A 16,956-nucleotide genomic window follows, 5' to 3' on the forward strand; every position below is an offset into this window, starting at 1 on the left:
CCTTGACCTAAAGGTTGTTTACAGGCTGAAGATGCCCAAAATAATGGGTGAAACATGTACCTGACCAAATAAGTCTACATAAAATCATGTAGATAATAACCACATTAAACGTGGAAAGTATTGAATAGGTGGTTTTTTATTAAATTATCCTTGATATCTATGCCTAACGTCATCTTCAATACGGAACAATAATGAGAGTTGTTACTTGTAATTTGGTAGCCAACCAGGCAAAATACCGTTTAAATAGGTACTTCAACCTTAAGGTCAAGATTTGTAAACTAACTAAAGACATAGCCTTTCTAAAACAGTGTCTAGAACTAAAATTGATCCCAAAATTTTTGAAACCTACACTGCGAAAAAACTTATCTAACCAAAGTTTGATTAGAGTTCAAAACAAGGTCAACAACATTTGGTTAAGAAATGAAATGAAAGCGTCATATAAAAAGAAGTCGCTTTTAAATCTGCAGTTTTATAGAGTTCATTTAGCGTTAGCTCAGGCTTTACATCCGTTAGAATGGAACTCTTTCCAACTACATGTGGACAATAAACTGATTGCTTTATTGGATAGGAAGCAAGTTACTCTCGACAAGAAACTATCTCAATTAAAAGCATCCCAATCACGATTACCAAAACGTAGTTCAGACACGCAAAAAGCGGCTCCCTCACAGAACAATACACCCACAGTAGTTAATTTGACAGACGTACAGTTCTCTGAAGAAGAAATGGGGATCTTGAATAAAGGCTTAAAACATAACTGGCCTAGCAAGAAAAAAGAAACGGATATTATCAACACAGTAGCTGAGATCGAGGCTAACATTTCTAAACTCCCTTTAGAAACACAAAATGATACCAGATTTGAGGTAAAAAAGAAACTACCAAAACTAGCGAAAGAAATAAACGCATATTCAAATTTCGACCACAAAAAATTGATCCAGAACGTAAAAAAGAAAATAGACGACAACAACATTATTGTCACAAAAGCGGACAAAGGAGGATCCACAGTTCTCCTAGATCAAAACACATACATTCAAAAAACAGAAGACTTTTTTAAGGACAAAATATACACAATAGTCAACAAAGATCCAACCACGAGAATTCAGCGAAATCTAAAAACTCTAATAAGAAGTTCTAACTTTCTTTTCAATGAACAAGAACAACAAAAACTTTTTAACATGAACCCTAGTATTCCGACAGCCAGAGCCTTACCAAAGATTCATAAGAAGGACATTCCAATACGCCCTATCATAAACTGTAGAAACAGCCCCACCTATAAAGTATCAAAATTCATTCACGGCTTTCTAAAAAAAAACATTACGTATTCAATAATAAACACCCTTTAAAAAATTCATTCACTTTTTGCGAAATTTTAAACAAGTTTAAGCTGAGCCCCAATCACTCAATGTGCTCCTATGACGTCGTAAATATGTACCCAAACATCCCTACCAAAGAAACTGTAAGAATTATCAGTGATAATATCAATAAACACAGCGGCCTTAGTAAGATGGAAATTGAAGAATTCATGAAGATATTAAATTTTGTCTTAAGCAACAACTTTTTCTCTTTCAATGGAAAGTTTTACCAACAAAAAGGCTTAGCGATGGGCGACCCTCTTTCTGGCATCTTAGCAGACATTTATATGGACACAATAGAACACACAAAAATTATAACACAAATAAAAGGCGTATGTTTATGGCTGAGATTTGTAGACGATACCTTCATAATTTTCGACAAAAATGTCACTAATAGTGACGAGATCTTGGAGTCCCTAAACAAAATTGACCCCAATGTTAAGTTTACTAAAGAGGATGAGGTTAGGAACTCATTAAACTTTTTGGACTTAACTATTACACGCGGACATAATACCTTCGATTTTTGAATATACAGGAAACCTACACACTCTCCCTTAACTATTATGAATTCATCCCTACACCCCAAGTCCCAAAAACAAGCCTCTTTCTATAATTTAATTTATAGAGCTTTAAAAATTCCTCTTTCTCCCAACAATTTAAAAATTGAACTGAAGTACATAAGGAATCTTGCTCAACTCAACGGGTTTAAACTAGATATGGTCAACCGTTTGATTAATAAAATCAAAATTAATTGTCCACTAACCTCATCCCAGAAAAACCTAAAAAAACTAGTTTCGCCACATTTACATATAACAACCCAGCCGTCCATCAGGTCGCAAATACTTTAAAGAAGCACAATATCAATATAGCCTTCAGGACAGTTAACACTAATCGAAACATATTTTTTAACCACAACAAGGTCAATCACATTAGCAACCATTATTCAAGGTCCGGCATATATAAACTAACATGTACACAATGTGGTTTTTCTTATATCGGACAGACTGGCCGCAGCTTTAACACGAGATATCTGGAACATTATAACGCTCAAAAACACAATAAATACTCAGCGATGAGCCAACATATGAGAGAAACGGGCCATCACTTTACATCCATAGAGAAAGATCTTACCATCATTAGAAGCATAGGTAAAGGGAAATTAATGAATGAACTGGAAAACCTACACATCTTTTTAGACCAAACCTACAATAAAAATGAAAATCTCAATGACGTCAATGAAATTAAAAATCCTTTGTACGAATTAACACCTAGATTAATTAATATCGTGAATTCAGATCAAAACAAAATCCCTCGATTATTTAAATCTCCACACTCAAATGCTTCATCCATCATGCCAAAAGTTAAACCCGCCCATATTGCTTCTAGAAACTCCCCTCCAGCAATAGCACACACGCCCATAGACCAGCCTACCCCCACTCTCCCTCCATGCCCCGCCCCTCCATTACCGCACCAGTACAACACCAGGAGTAGAAATGGTGATAAGACAGGCGCTGCCGGAACAGACAGATCCATCTAGTATTAACTGAACAAGTAAGTCATTTTACAGTTAAGAGGTGTTAATTTAATACATTTTATCACAACGCGTGCTCAAAAATTTTTAATTCAAAATTATTTTTCTACTTCATTACAGATATTCTTAAGATCCCTCCCAAAGACCAAGCAACACATCAACGGGAACAAATTTCACACAAGACTGTATCAAGTGTCTAGGATGTTTCTTCCCAATTAAGCAGCAGCCTAAAACTATGAAACAGCTAAATATTGTACTCTTGTCAATTCCTTGACGTTACATGAGACCCAAAGTCAAGACGCTAACAGTTTCATTCACAACGTTTTTGACCAGTCTACCTACAACAATCGGCTTTTGAATCTCCACTTGTGCACGACAACACATTTAAATATTAGTTACGTCAAGAACATGAAAATGAAAATCGTGGGTCAAACAAGCTCCAGTTTTAATATCACCCCTTCTCAAGAAAAAAGAAGATCCGTTTCATTTTATTTTTAGTTTTGAACATTTTAAGTTAACCAGAATAGAACTGCCAAGTTAAAACACATTTAATTTAAATTTATATTTTCAATCTTGACCAACCTACAATCAGTTCAAATCTCCACTTATTGTTGACGACACATCCTGTCACCAGACACGATACGTCAAGAACTTAATATGATATAGGGGTCACATAAACCCTGATATGCAATCCTCTTCACCGAAAAGAAGATCCATTTTAGTTTTGGACATTTTCCATATTAGATAGATTAGGACCAAAAAAAAAAAAAAACCACACGTTACTGTATTGACTTATGTTTGTATATATTATATATAATGTATATGTTGTATATAGTGTATATATTGGTATGTTTATATTGGTTAAAAAGGTCCCAAACCTTGACCTAAAGGTTGTTTACAGGCTGAAGATGCCCAAAATAATGGGTGAAACATGTACCTGACCAAATAAGTCTACATAAAATCATGTAGATAATAACCACATTAAACGTGGAAAGTATTGAATAGGTGGTTTTTTATTAAATTATCCTTGATATCTATGCCTAACGTCATCTTCAATACGGAACAATAATGAGAGTTGTTACTTGTAATCACCTTACCACGGCCGACTGGATACCTCGCTGCGCTCCTTATACCGGCCTTGACAATCGCTTGTGAAGCCCAGCATAAAGCTGTAATTGGAAAGTTTCACCGTAATGCCGCTGGAGCGCTGGCCTACTACCCATTGACAGGGAGCTGTATACCGCAAATTGTCGCATTTCCAGTTTTATTTATATGGTTTTGCTGTCGTAAATGTTGCAATGTGTTCGCAATTAGGTGCTTGTTGGCTTGATATTGGGATCTGATAGTTATGCTCTAATGAGTTAATTTTTTATTGTATAGTGTGCTGATAATATTTTTTAAATTGTGTTTACAAATCTTGGTATTTGTGATATTCTTGTGCACCTTTCCGTACTTCGAGCAGAAATTTTATGGAAACAAGAACAAAGTGATTTCTTGCTGTAACTTCGTCCTGAACAAGGATTTTAATTTATGCGCTAATTCATTTTTTAATGGTTTGGTGATTTGCTTTCCTTTAACTGTGTTAGGAAATATTCGAATATATTTTGCTGTGTGCCTTGTTTGTATTCCGAACAGGAAAAAAAGAGCAAAGGGACACTATCATTTCATGAATTCTCTGTAGACCAGGACAAAACTACGGAGTGGCTAAAAGCACGTAGCACTCTCACTCTTAGTTTTCCATTTCTATTTCGGGTATTTACCTTCTTTCTTTATTTATTTCTTACTCTGTTTACCCCTCCAGGGTTGGCTTTTCTCTCGGACTCAGCGAAGGATCCCACCTCTTCCACCTCAAGGGTAGTGTCCTGGAGCGTGAGACTGTGGGTCGGGGATACAACTGGGAAGGATGACCAGTACTTCGCCCAGGCAGCCGCAACTTCTATGCTGAACAGGGGCCTTGTGTTGGGGATGGGAAGATTGGAAGGCATAGACAAGGAAGAGGGAAGGAAGCAGCCGTGGCCTTAAGATAGTTACCATCCCGGCATTTGCTTGGAGGAGAAGTGAGAAACTATGGAAAATCACTTCGAGGATGTCTGAGGTGGGAATCGATACCCCCCTCTATACAGTTGACCTCCCAAGGCTGAGTGGACCCCGTTCCAGCCTTCGTACCACTTTTAAAATTTCGTGCCAGGGCCAGGAATCGAACCCGGACCTCCGGGAGTGGCGGCTAATCACGCTAATAAGGTATTTTTACCCATTAATTTTCTTTCATAGAATAATCCTGTAGGCGGTGTTGTATTTGCCATATGACAGCAACACAACACACTTGTATCCAAGATAATCTGAACTTTAACATTTAAACATTGACACTGCTACTATGACGGTAAGGCCAACGTATGAAGTGTTGTTATCTGAACAATGGAGCCGATGACCTAGATGTTAGGCTCCTTTAGACAACAAGCATCATCATCATCATCATCATCATCATCATCATCGAGCAGAGAACAGTTTAAAATTTATTTACTCAAAATACTTTTCTCTCACGGAATTTTTATTTAAAATCTTCTTTTTTCGCTATTTGTTTTACGTCGCACCGACACAAATTGGTCTTATGATGCCGGTGGAATAGGAAAGGGCTAGCAGTGGGAAGGAACCGGCCGTGGCCTTAATTAAGGTACAGCCTGATGTGAAAACCATCTTCAGGGCTGCCGGCAGTGGGGTTCGAACCCACCATCTCCCGGATGCAAGCTCACTGCTGCACGTCACGCGGCCAACTTATTCCACCCTACTGCATTTCAAGTAAAATTTATTGTCTGAATTTAGCACGGCCAACTTGCCCGGTGTTTAATATTCTAGTGAAAGGTGTGTACGAAATGTACCGGTAATCTGAAACTATATATATATATTGAAATTAAAATTTAAACATGTTTGAGTCAACATATTTATGTTATGCATAACTTACAAAGAATATGGAAAAAGTAAGACTTTTATGTTTTGTCCAGCCCTCTTCCTGAGAGCAGCGCTTGAAGAATTTTAAAACTCTAATTGACCAATGACTCTTAATCTCAATATTAACATCAGAAGACAAAAGTATTGTAGTAAGTTCTGCTATGTATCTAAATGCCATGATAATAAAAACGATTACTATTATTCCTCACAATTAAGGAACGGAACGTCAGTTGGACTACTCCATCCTCCGCAGTTTCATTTCACGGCGTTATTTTGGCACATATCAATGAAAGTAGCCTTTAGGATTAATCATTTTAACAATAATAGTCAATGTAACGTACTATTTTATTCCCTAAATTAAGATACATCGACAATCAGAGTCAATATCTGAAAGTCAGCTGGATTAAGTCATCTCCCCGCAGTTTCATTTCACGACATCATTTTGGCAAATATCAACGAAAGTAACTTTTAGGATTAATCATTTTAACAGTATTAACCTATGTAACATTCTCCATAACTCTAAATTACGATAAATCGGCAATCAAAGTAGGTATATTTTCCATAAAGAAGTATGCATTTCCACCGCAAATAGGTCGGCCGCCAGCGCCACGTGTCGAGCTGTGTAACTACTCCTATTACAGTGCGTGGACCCGATTGTCAAGGCCGGTAAGGAGCTAGCTAGAGCGACGCATCAAGTCGGCCGTGACCTTACCCATGTCATTCCCTGTCATGCAGCTGTTGAGCTCGCATCGTAAGTGCAGTTAAAATGGATAGTGAATGTGAATTGATTTGGGCTCAAGTCAAGAGAGAAGTGGCAGAGAGGACCACGACATTCAAAATAAAGGACGTAGAAAAACTCACGTCAGAAGCCAACTACCGTGTGACTGCTGCAAATTGCGAAAAGTGCTTCAGTCGCGCGGAAAATCTTCGATCAGACGACTGGGCCAAGGAAATAGTAAGGGGCGAAAGAATGGAGCCATTCATCATCAGTGTAAATGACGACTCGACAGATAGTGAGATGTGTGATGACAGTGACTAAGAAATCTTAGACTGCCTTGAAGCTAGAACCCGATTCTTAATTCATTGTAAAATAATGTTAACCTATTCTTTAAAGTAGTTATTTTTCCATATTACTCAGTACAATATACAGTATTCAAATATTTAAAGTTATAATGTAATAAAACTGATACAGATTCATATGTAATCCAAAAGTATTTACGGCGTCCTGCAGCCTGTGCTGCCGCGCGCGCCCTGAACTGCCTCAGCCAGCGACATTTACATGATCGGTTTCCGGGCCATTTTCCAGGAAAATTACAAAATTCACCGAAATATGTTTCGGATAAAAAATATAAGTCAGGCAATTTTTTACATTTTTCATGCAGACAAAATTTTATTGGCTGAAAAAATAAAAACTTGGCCGCTTACTGAAATTTTCAATACATGATTCTACGGATTTAAATGTATTCGTTCAAGATTTTATTTTTAATAATTATTTGAAGTGGTTTATATGGAAAATAGTTATACCACTGGAATCAGCAATCTTTTCTGAAGCTTGTAGTATAATTTGTTTTGAAACATTGTATGAAGTAACAACAGGAGCTTGAGAGATAACAACTTGCCTCACGCTCCGAAATGATGTGTTCAGTTAGACATTTTTTCGCCAGTTGCTACATAACCTTGGCAACAGTGTAATTTCTCTGACCCGCCTAATTTGGAGGTCGCGATAATAGTTTTAGTCTCAGAACACATGGTTTTAGAATGACTAAGTGATAGTTTTTCAATGACATTTTATCACAGTTTTTATTTAGTGTCACACTTATTGTACCAGAATTTTAAGCATATAAGGTCACAATGCTAATTATCTAGCTTCTTGTTTTAATATTTAAGGTTAATATTTTAAGATTGATTTAAGGCTGATGATGCCCTACAGAAAGGGCGAAATATGTCCCGAAGGTGTCTGTAATAATATTTATTTGTAACCACTTGCAAGTGGACAGTATTGAATAGGTGGACTAATAAAATACCTTTATTGGATTTTAAGTTACATACCACTTAGACGAGCAGCTCGTCTTCTTTCTCCCAAGTCTTCCCAGCCCAAACTTTGCAACATTTTTGTAATGCTACTCTTTTGTTGGAAATCACCCAGAACAAATCAAGCTGCTTTTCTTTGGAATTTTTCCAGTTCTTGAATCAAGTAATCCTGGTGAGGGTCCCATACACTGGAACCATACTCTAGTTGGGGTCTTACCAGAGACTTATACACCCTCTCCTTTACATCTTTACTACAACCCGTAAACACCCTCATAACCATGTGCAGAGATCTGTACCCTTTATTTAAAATCCCATTTATGTGATTACCCCAATGAAGATCTTTCCTTATATTAACACCTAGATACTTACAGTGATCCCCATAAAGAACTTTCACCCCACCAACGCAGTAATTAAAACTGAGAGGACTTTTCCTATTTGTGAAACTCACAACCTGGCTTTTAACCCCGTTCATCATACCATTGCCTGCTATCCATTTTACAACAATATCAAGGTCATTTTGCAGTTGGTCACAGTCTTGTAACTTATTTATTACTCTATACAGAATAACATCATCTGTGAAAAGCCTTATCTCTGATTCCACTTCTTTACTCATGTCATTTATAACAAGAAAATAGTTCGAGTTACAAGGCCACTTGGACTTATTCATAGCGACCTCATTGGATCAATAACTCTTAACAAGAAATTCATTTTGAAATTTATTGACAATTTCACTATATAATGTGTGTTTATTTCTTGGAAGCAAAATTGGAAGTGCCATTGTATTTCAAAGTCTATGAAGCAATGGCAACAGCACACTTGAATATGAAGGCATGTCAGTTCTGATGTGATAATGGAAGAGAATGCATTTTGAAGGATCTGAGGTAATTTTTCAAGGCAAAAAGTATTCCTGTTTAAATTCATGATGAGATACTCTCTGCAGCAAAATAGATTCGCACTGGGCGAGTTGGCCGTGCGCGTAGAGGCGCGCGGCTGTGAGCTTGCATCCGGGAGATAGTAGGTTCGAATCCCACTATCGGCAGCCCTGAAGATGGTTTTCCGTGGTTTGCCATTTTCATACCAGGCAAATGCTGGGGCTGTACCTTAATTAAGGCCAAGGCCGCTTCCTTCCAACTCCTAGGCCTTTCCTATCCCATCGTCGCCATAAGACCTATCTGTGTCGGTGCGACGTAAAAACCCTAGCAAAAAAAAAAAAAATATATAGATTTGCAGAGTGTGTGAATAGGAGCATTTTGGATAAGGTGCACTGCATTTCAGAAATCAAATCTTGGTAAAAGTTCTTGGATTGATGCAGTTTTGACAGCAGTTTATATTAAAAATAGGTGTCTGACTTTAGAAGAAAGAATTCTATTTTTATGGCATGTTGGTATACAATAAATTGCTTTTTGACCTATAACACTGTGGTCAGGCTAGTATGACAGGCATTCAGGGAAAGTTGAGTGTAGCACCTCTAAACAATGACCATTGATTCAGAACAGTTTAATACAAGACACATTTCAGTATTGTTTTATACACAAGATGTGTCTAGAAAGTAAAGTGAACAGACTGATATTTCAATGGCAATATGCGTGTGTGCGCATGTGAATAGAGTCATCTTGAGAAGCGCCATGTAGAGTTGAACCAGGTTAATGTGCTATGACCTGTTGAACATAGTGCATGTGAAGACTCGTGTCATTGTGCAATGGAGCAATGCACAACCAAGTTTTGTTACGAATTGGGAAAAACTGCAATGGTGGTGCAAGTGTATGGAACAGAAGTCGTAAGCAGAACAGACGTAGCATATCAGTAGTTTCCAGTCCATCCAAAAAAGTATTTGAACCAGTCGTGAACACATTTTCTGCTTACGGCTTCTGTTCTGTACACTTGCACCAACATTGCATATGTCTCTGTTGCCATTTTTCTCAGTTTGTAACAAAACTTTATGTTTGTTGCTCCATTGCACTATGACACGTGTCTTCACATGCAATACGTTCAACTGGGGGCTCTATGTGTTCAGCGCTATGTAGTGCTTCTTGAAATGCCCTCTATTCACATGTACATGCATGCATTGTTACTATATGTTGCCCATTGCAATGTCGGTTCATTCCTTGTACTTTTTTAGATCTATTGTATTAAAGGATTATTTTACAACTACTTTTGAATACCTTTTTATTTTATTTTCAGGAACTACAGTACCAAGTTTGGAGTTGTCAAGTGATAAGATCAAACAAAATGTCTGATTTTAATCTGAAAGCAGGAGCGATATCAATGCATTTATCGCATTGAGTTCAACGCAGAATGCAAGAATGTACAGAACCACTTATATTTCTCACAATGAGAATAACATGAAGGTGCAGACTGTGCTAGGTTATATATACTGCTATTTAATGTGAATTGTGAATGGTAGTGCTGTAAACAATCTCCTTCACATAGAGACTGAGATTTAAAATGTACCTGGATATAAAAAAAAGAGATTAGATGATTTCTGAAGAGCCTGTAAAAGTATTAATCTGGAGAGCTAGCACAACACTATACTGTAGTCACCAGTGAGAAATCAGGTAACTTAAGACTTCTGGAATTATAGATAGAATTTTGGTTGAAGTGGAGAGAAGAGTTTCTCAGTGATACTTTGTTAAGTGAATTTTTCCCAGAGGCAACATCTCACATGAGTTGCTGTTGATGAAAGACAATGTTTTCTTTTGTTACAGTAGCTTCACTTTCATGTTTAGTCATATCTTTGAAGTTATTCTTCTGGGTCAGAATTTATATGACAATTATCTTGAGATGCTTGCTACATAAAATCATTAGCATGTAAAAGGCAGATAGACACTCAAGAACCAATGTTTGACATGTAGCGTGCTTGTACGTTATGAATTTTCTTGTTATATTTACTTTATTTTAGTTAACCTTTTGTTTAACATGTAATATCAGTAGAAGCACTATTGTAGTGGTTGAATTTCCACCTAGGAGCCCTTACATTTTAACTGAATAATAGTAATCATTGCATTGGAGAACAGAAAAAAGGACTATTAGGTTCACTATCTTGGTTTATTAAAATTTCATGAAAACCTCTATGGAGATCAACCAATTGCTATATTACGAGATCTTTCCTTGGTAACTTAAGACTTATGGAATTATAGAGAAAACTTTGGTTGAAGAGCAGGGAAGAGTTTCTGAGTGATACTGTGTTAAGTGAATTGTTCCCAGAGGCAACACCTCACATGGTAAAATGGCCGAGAATATTTTAATGTATCAAGTAACAAGGTTAGTGAGGGAGAAAGTAATCAAAAACTTATATTATTTATCCGAGGGAAAGCTATATCAGGAGCTCCTAGTATAAGTGGAACTAATCAATTTCCGAAACCTCCAATTATAATAGGCATTACCATAAAGAAGATTATTACAAATGCGTGGGCGGTGACGATTACATTATAAATTTGGTCATCACCACTCAAGTAACCTGGTTGTTAGACCTTCTGGTGTACTTGATCATTATGACATCAAGTCTGTGTGGCCTGACAATCTAGTGATTAGAAATTGTATACCACCACTTCTCCTTCCCCTGCAAGCAAACATTCTGATGATGAAATTTTTTTCCACCAACAGAAGTCAAACCGGTTAACCTCGGTGTCAGACCATATAAACTTGACACTTTAACAATCATGGCCACCAGGTGGCCTTACGGGTTGTTATGCCATGGGTTTGATTTCTGGATTGTACTGGTTATTACATTCAGTTCATCTGCTAGATTACACATATTGCTATTCAATGTGGCTTGTGAATAACACCACTAAAACCACTGAGAAGTAGAATGTACCTGAATATAAAGAACATATTTGATACATTCTAAATAGTCTGTGAATCAATCAATCAATCAATCAATCAATCAATCAATCAATCAATCAATCAATCAATCAATCAATCAATCAATCAATCAATCAATCAATCAATCAATCAATCAATCAATCAATCAATCAATCAATCAATCAATCAATCAATCAATCAATAAATTAATCAATCAATCAATCAATCAATCAATCAATCAATCAATCAATACTGATCTGAATTTAGGCCAGTCGCCCAGGTGGCAGATTCCCTATCTGTTGTTTTCCTAGCCTTTTCTTAAATGATTGCAAAGAAATTGGAAATGCATTGAACATCTCCCTTGGTAAGTTATTCCAATCCCTAACTCCCCTTCCTATAAATGAACATTTGCCCCAATTTGTCCTCTTGAATTCCAACTTTATCTTCATACTGTGATCTTTCCTTAAGGTAACTTAAGACTTATGGAATTATAGAGAGAACTTTGGTTGAAGAGCAGGGAAGAGTTTCTCAGTGATACTGTGTTAAGTGAATTGTTCCCAGAGGCAACATGAGTTGCTGGTGATGAAAGACAACATTTTCTTTTATTACAGTAGCTTTTCACTTTCATGTTTAGTCATATCGGGTCAGAATCTTACCTTATATTATTTACAGTATATAACAATTGTCTTGAGATGCTTGCTACATAAAATCTTTAGCATTAGTTACCAGAAGTATTATTCTGCTGTGCTACATTTACATGCATGACTGAAAACATACTGAAACTATAAAAAATGTTACCTGCAACTCATGAGCCTATAAGCCCACACCTCTACTAGTCATTTATATCAGAGATTTCTCCATTTCTAGAATGACATTCCAAGAAGAATTCTCCTGAAATATTGATTATAAGGTTATATGTTTTTTTCGTAAGCAAATTTGTTGGCTGTCACTGTTTTCATAGTAAAATTCTGACAGGCATAAATAGAAATTCATTTTATTATATTATATCTGGATTAAAGTCACTTTATATCAATGGGTCTAACAAAAAATCCACAGTTCTAGCTCTTCAGGAAGCAACTCAATGTTGAAAACATCCTAGGGATATGAGCTACGAATTTTAGGCAAATAAAGCATGAAAATATATTCTTTATTTATTCCTAAAAATTACAATCCTTTTCTTAATTATTGTTATCTGGTCGATTAGATTAACAGTTTTCTTTTTTCTGCCACTACAAACGTAATGTGAGTCAATGCATTGTTTCACTTAAGCACCACTATGAGTGCTAATGTGAGTCCATGCAGAGTTTCACTTAAGCCCTTATAATTACACTCGGTGTGGACGTTAAAAAAAATATCTGAAGGTATTGAACCAAGGAACACATAACACAAAGAATAATATAAATAAGTTAATTTGCCTAGGATTTGAATCAAAAAGAAAATGAGTGAAGAAACACGTTTAGGCTGGATTTCTGGAACTGCGTTTAGGCGGGAAGCAATTTTTGAATTTATTTTTTAATTTTTAGTTTGATAGAGCTTTCCAAGGCTCACAATTTGAAACCTTTCCTGGGTCCTTTAGCCCTTCAACTTTAGGCACAATTGAGGAAATTGCTTAATTTTACATTTTTCGTAATATGGGGACGCCTATTTTGTCTGCTAAGAAATGTTCTCAACATTAAAAGCTGAGTTTTCAGCCATGTTTCATTGGCTTTCATCAAGGCAAACCATGTGAAGGTCTGCTAGTGACAGTAAGCATAGAAATTCTTCAAGAAATATGGAAGTCATGACCACATTATCCACAACCCCTTACTAACTAGACTCAGGGATTGTTGTGCTGTGCTGTGCTGTGCTGTGCTGTGGTGGTCGGGAGGGAAGTTACTGACTCACCGCTCTCTGCCGACAGTTTCTGGCATGCATCACGCTGTGCCATGCTGGTGTTACGTGCGTTCAGGTCTCCATGTATACAGAATTTCTATGCATACTGTCACCAGCAGCCCGTCATATGCTTTGCCCTGAGAAAGCCAATGAAACTTGGCTGAAAGCTCGGCTTTTTTGTTAGATTCATTAATATAAAGTGGTGTTAATCCAGATATAACATTTATTTTAATAAATGACAATGAGCTATGAAAACCTGTGTTCAGAAATTCATCTTGTTTACAGAATGCAGGAACTAGTTGCAACCTACTGCATTTATTAAGTTCGCTCAATTACAAATAACATTTTTAAAAAGAACAAAAAAATGTTTGTGTGAACTTCCTGGCAGAATTGCACTTGTGAAATTTAATGTGTAATGTTGATTGGTGCAACATACTTAGTTATGATAGATCTAAGGAATATTTTTAAGTTTTATTAATAAAGTGTTGAAATACTTCAGTGATTTAGCCTAGTATGTTAGGAAAGTAAAAGATAAATACCTAATTTTTAAGTGAAATTATATTACCATTACATTATTGTTCTTTATGATACTTTAAATCATATTACAATGAAAAGAGCTGTAAGGAAACATGACAAAGATTCTCAATAATGTTAGAGATGGCTCTAAGGAAAACTGAAGAAAATTGTCAATTTTGGTCCAGAAGTCTTAGAATAATATCAGCTTGATGATTTTTGATATTCAACTTGGAAAATGTTTCACAAATCCTGTCTCTTATAACAAGTAGTGCTATAGGAAAATTGAGAATTTACTGAGCTGAGAATGAAAGAAACTTACTTGTTTCTAGAACTTTTTTTCCTGTAAATATGAACACTTAAAAGTAACTTATGGAACATTATGGTCCAATCTTACATTTACTTTCCTTGAACTGAGTGAAGTAGATTTTTGAGAAGTATTTACTGTAGAATAAGTTAATTTAACTCTTTGCTCTTGCTATATTTGTTTCTAATTTGTGTTAAGTTTTATTCGAAGACCGAGAGACTAGAACATGAAACTTGTAAGAGGTACAAATTTGATTGTATTGTGACATTTTTGAAAATGTTTTTAAAGAAAGACACCATTATCACACTTTGGGTGATGTTGACTTTATATCTTGTATGTATGGCTATTCCATGATCAATTTGGGAAATAAGAAAAGTATTTTTTCATTTGTGATTCAAATATGAATTGTGTTACTAAAGAATGTTCTTTCTGTCTCATTGACTGTCATTGTACATTGCCATTTTCATTCTTAAACTGTATATTTTGAAGTGTGTCAGATATTATCTTGTATGTATCATTGTTGTCATATTTGTACTCCATCATGAAATAAAGAAAATTTGATCAAATTACACATGTTATAACTATAGGTACTCATTCACCAGTACTGTAACTACCTACTGTATGAAGAAACTGATGAGAATGAAAATGGGCTTTTTGCAGGAAGTTATCTCTTGATTTTCATGAGGCAAAGAGGCATTTTCTTTTAGGTTTCACTGGATTTTGTTTCAATTAGCAAGCTGGTGAGACCTAGTGTTTACAGTGCTCTGTGTCCTGCGTTATGGGCTAGAACAAACTTATTACTTTAATTGATGTGTCTCACAAGGAGAGGCCAGACCCTGTCGCCAGCCGATTTCAACGAACTTCAATGTACCTGTGGGAGGACACTCAACAGTAACTCGTGTATAAGGGTTTATGTCAATACCGGTACGCTTACATTTTCGAAAAAAAAAAATGAGGTCAAATGTCATGATGCATGATCCGCTTTGGACAAAGTGGAGGCGACAGAACACTAAAAGGTGAACAAATTTTACTTAAACATGTCAGGTCCGCAACTTAATAATATCCGAAAAATTGATGAATCTCTGATTCCAATGCAATGAATATTTACTTGGAGAGTTACTTCACAGTCAACCAGAGTGGTGGCCAAGTGGTCACTGTACTTGTCTGCGAACCTCGAAGACATGAGTTCAAGTCTCATCGCAGCTATATTTCTTGTACAAAAGAGATTGATATTTGAAGGAACATGAAGATAAGAATGGGAACAAAATTATTATGCAAATTTTAGTACACATTATTTTCTAACTGAAATTAATATAGGCCTAAATGTTCTCGCAGTTACTGCTGGATTTCTCTCTCTCTCTCTCTCTCACTAGATATACTGCATATATATAAATTTGAGGTAGAAAATAAAGTTTACTGCAGTTTGCCTAATATTTTCATTTGCATTTTTATCTTCTCACCCCCTCAAATAATAATTTATTTTGTACAAAAAATACCGCTACAGCAAGACTTAAACTCACGTCAACGAGGTTCATAGACAAGCGTGGTGACTACTCGGCCACCGCTCTGCTTGACTGTGTTGCAACTCGCCAAGTATATATGCGTTGCCTTGGAATCGGCAGATTCATCAATTCTTTCTGAAATTATTAGGTTGTAAGTAGGTGTTCGCCTTAGTTTTCTGTCACCTCCACTTTGTCCTTATTTTTTTTCAAAAACAAAAGTGTATTGATGAGTTATGGTTGAGTGTCCCCCAACAGATACACTGAAGTTCATTGAAATCGATTGGACGTAGGGTCTGGCCTCTCCTTGTCGGTCTTATCCTTGGCTAGACAGCAAGGAAGTGACTGAGGTATGAAGAAATTGAGTAATGCCATTCCTTTTGCAGCCATCCCCATTACTAGGGTCATCTGACGAGAAGTCACGTGCATGCAGGGTAAGGGGTGCGGAGGGTAAGCATGGTGGCTGACAAGGCCTGACAAAATCGTCGGTTACGTCTGCGGTGATTCTTGTAAACTAAGGTTTTGCTGTGAAGTTTCAAATTGGTAGTGCAATTGCGCTTTAGTTACACATTTAGTTACTGCATAATGAACAGTTTAATAATGAACACACATCTCTTTCATACAGCTCGCACTATCTATCATGACTAATGTTTGTAGATTAATGTGGTATTTGCAGCTTGTGCTGTACCTACAAGCTGCCACGACTTCTCGTGAGATGCAGATAGTATGAATGGTGTGAAAATATTGCTCAAAGGGTCAGTTGGAGCGTATATTTCAGTAGGCTTGGCAGACTGATATGCAATGGCAACTTCTGGATTGGTGAAGAAAGCAACAGGAAACTAACTCACCTCTCATTTCCCTTGTATGCCTCATCAGTGACTCCTAGGCCATGTATGACAGTTGATGGCAGAACTATTGAGGATCAATCAGCCTTCGGGCTGAATACTCAACATACAACAACACGCAGCATACCATGCAATAATGATTGGCAGTTGTACATAGGGATGGGAGATGAGAGCACATGTCTTGAGAAGTCTGAGAACTTCCCAATGTCTTGCTGATGAGAGCAGTACATATGCTTTTGACTTCACACCATGCACTGAGAGC

The 16,956-nt window shown here is 36.6% G+C and overlaps 1 protein-coding gene across 2 annotated transcripts in view; it reads left to right on the forward strand.

The window, feature by feature from the left end:
* Nucleotides 1-14,914, forward strand: part of LOC136867042 (putative inorganic phosphate cotransporter) — a 550,887-nt gene extending 535,973 nt beyond the window's left edge. For both annotated transcript variants that reach the window (XM_067144142.2, XM_067144143.2), the window contains one exon: nucleotides 10,039-14,914. In XM_067144142.2, coding sequence (XP_067000243.2) covers nucleotides 10,039-10,094 — 56 coding nt within the window. In that variant the 3' untranslated portion in view covers nucleotides 10,095-14,914. The remainder of the gene's footprint in view (nucleotides 1-10,038) is intronic.
* Nucleotides 14,915-16,956: the final 2,042 nt, after the last annotated feature.

This window comes from Anabrus simplex, chromosome 3 (assembly GCF_040414725.1).
Source record: "Anabrus simplex isolate iqAnaSimp1 chromosome 3, ASM4041472v1, whole genome shotgun sequence".
Classification (NCBI taxonomy): Eukaryota; Metazoa; Arthropoda; class Insecta; order Orthoptera; family Tettigoniidae; genus Anabrus; species Anabrus simplex.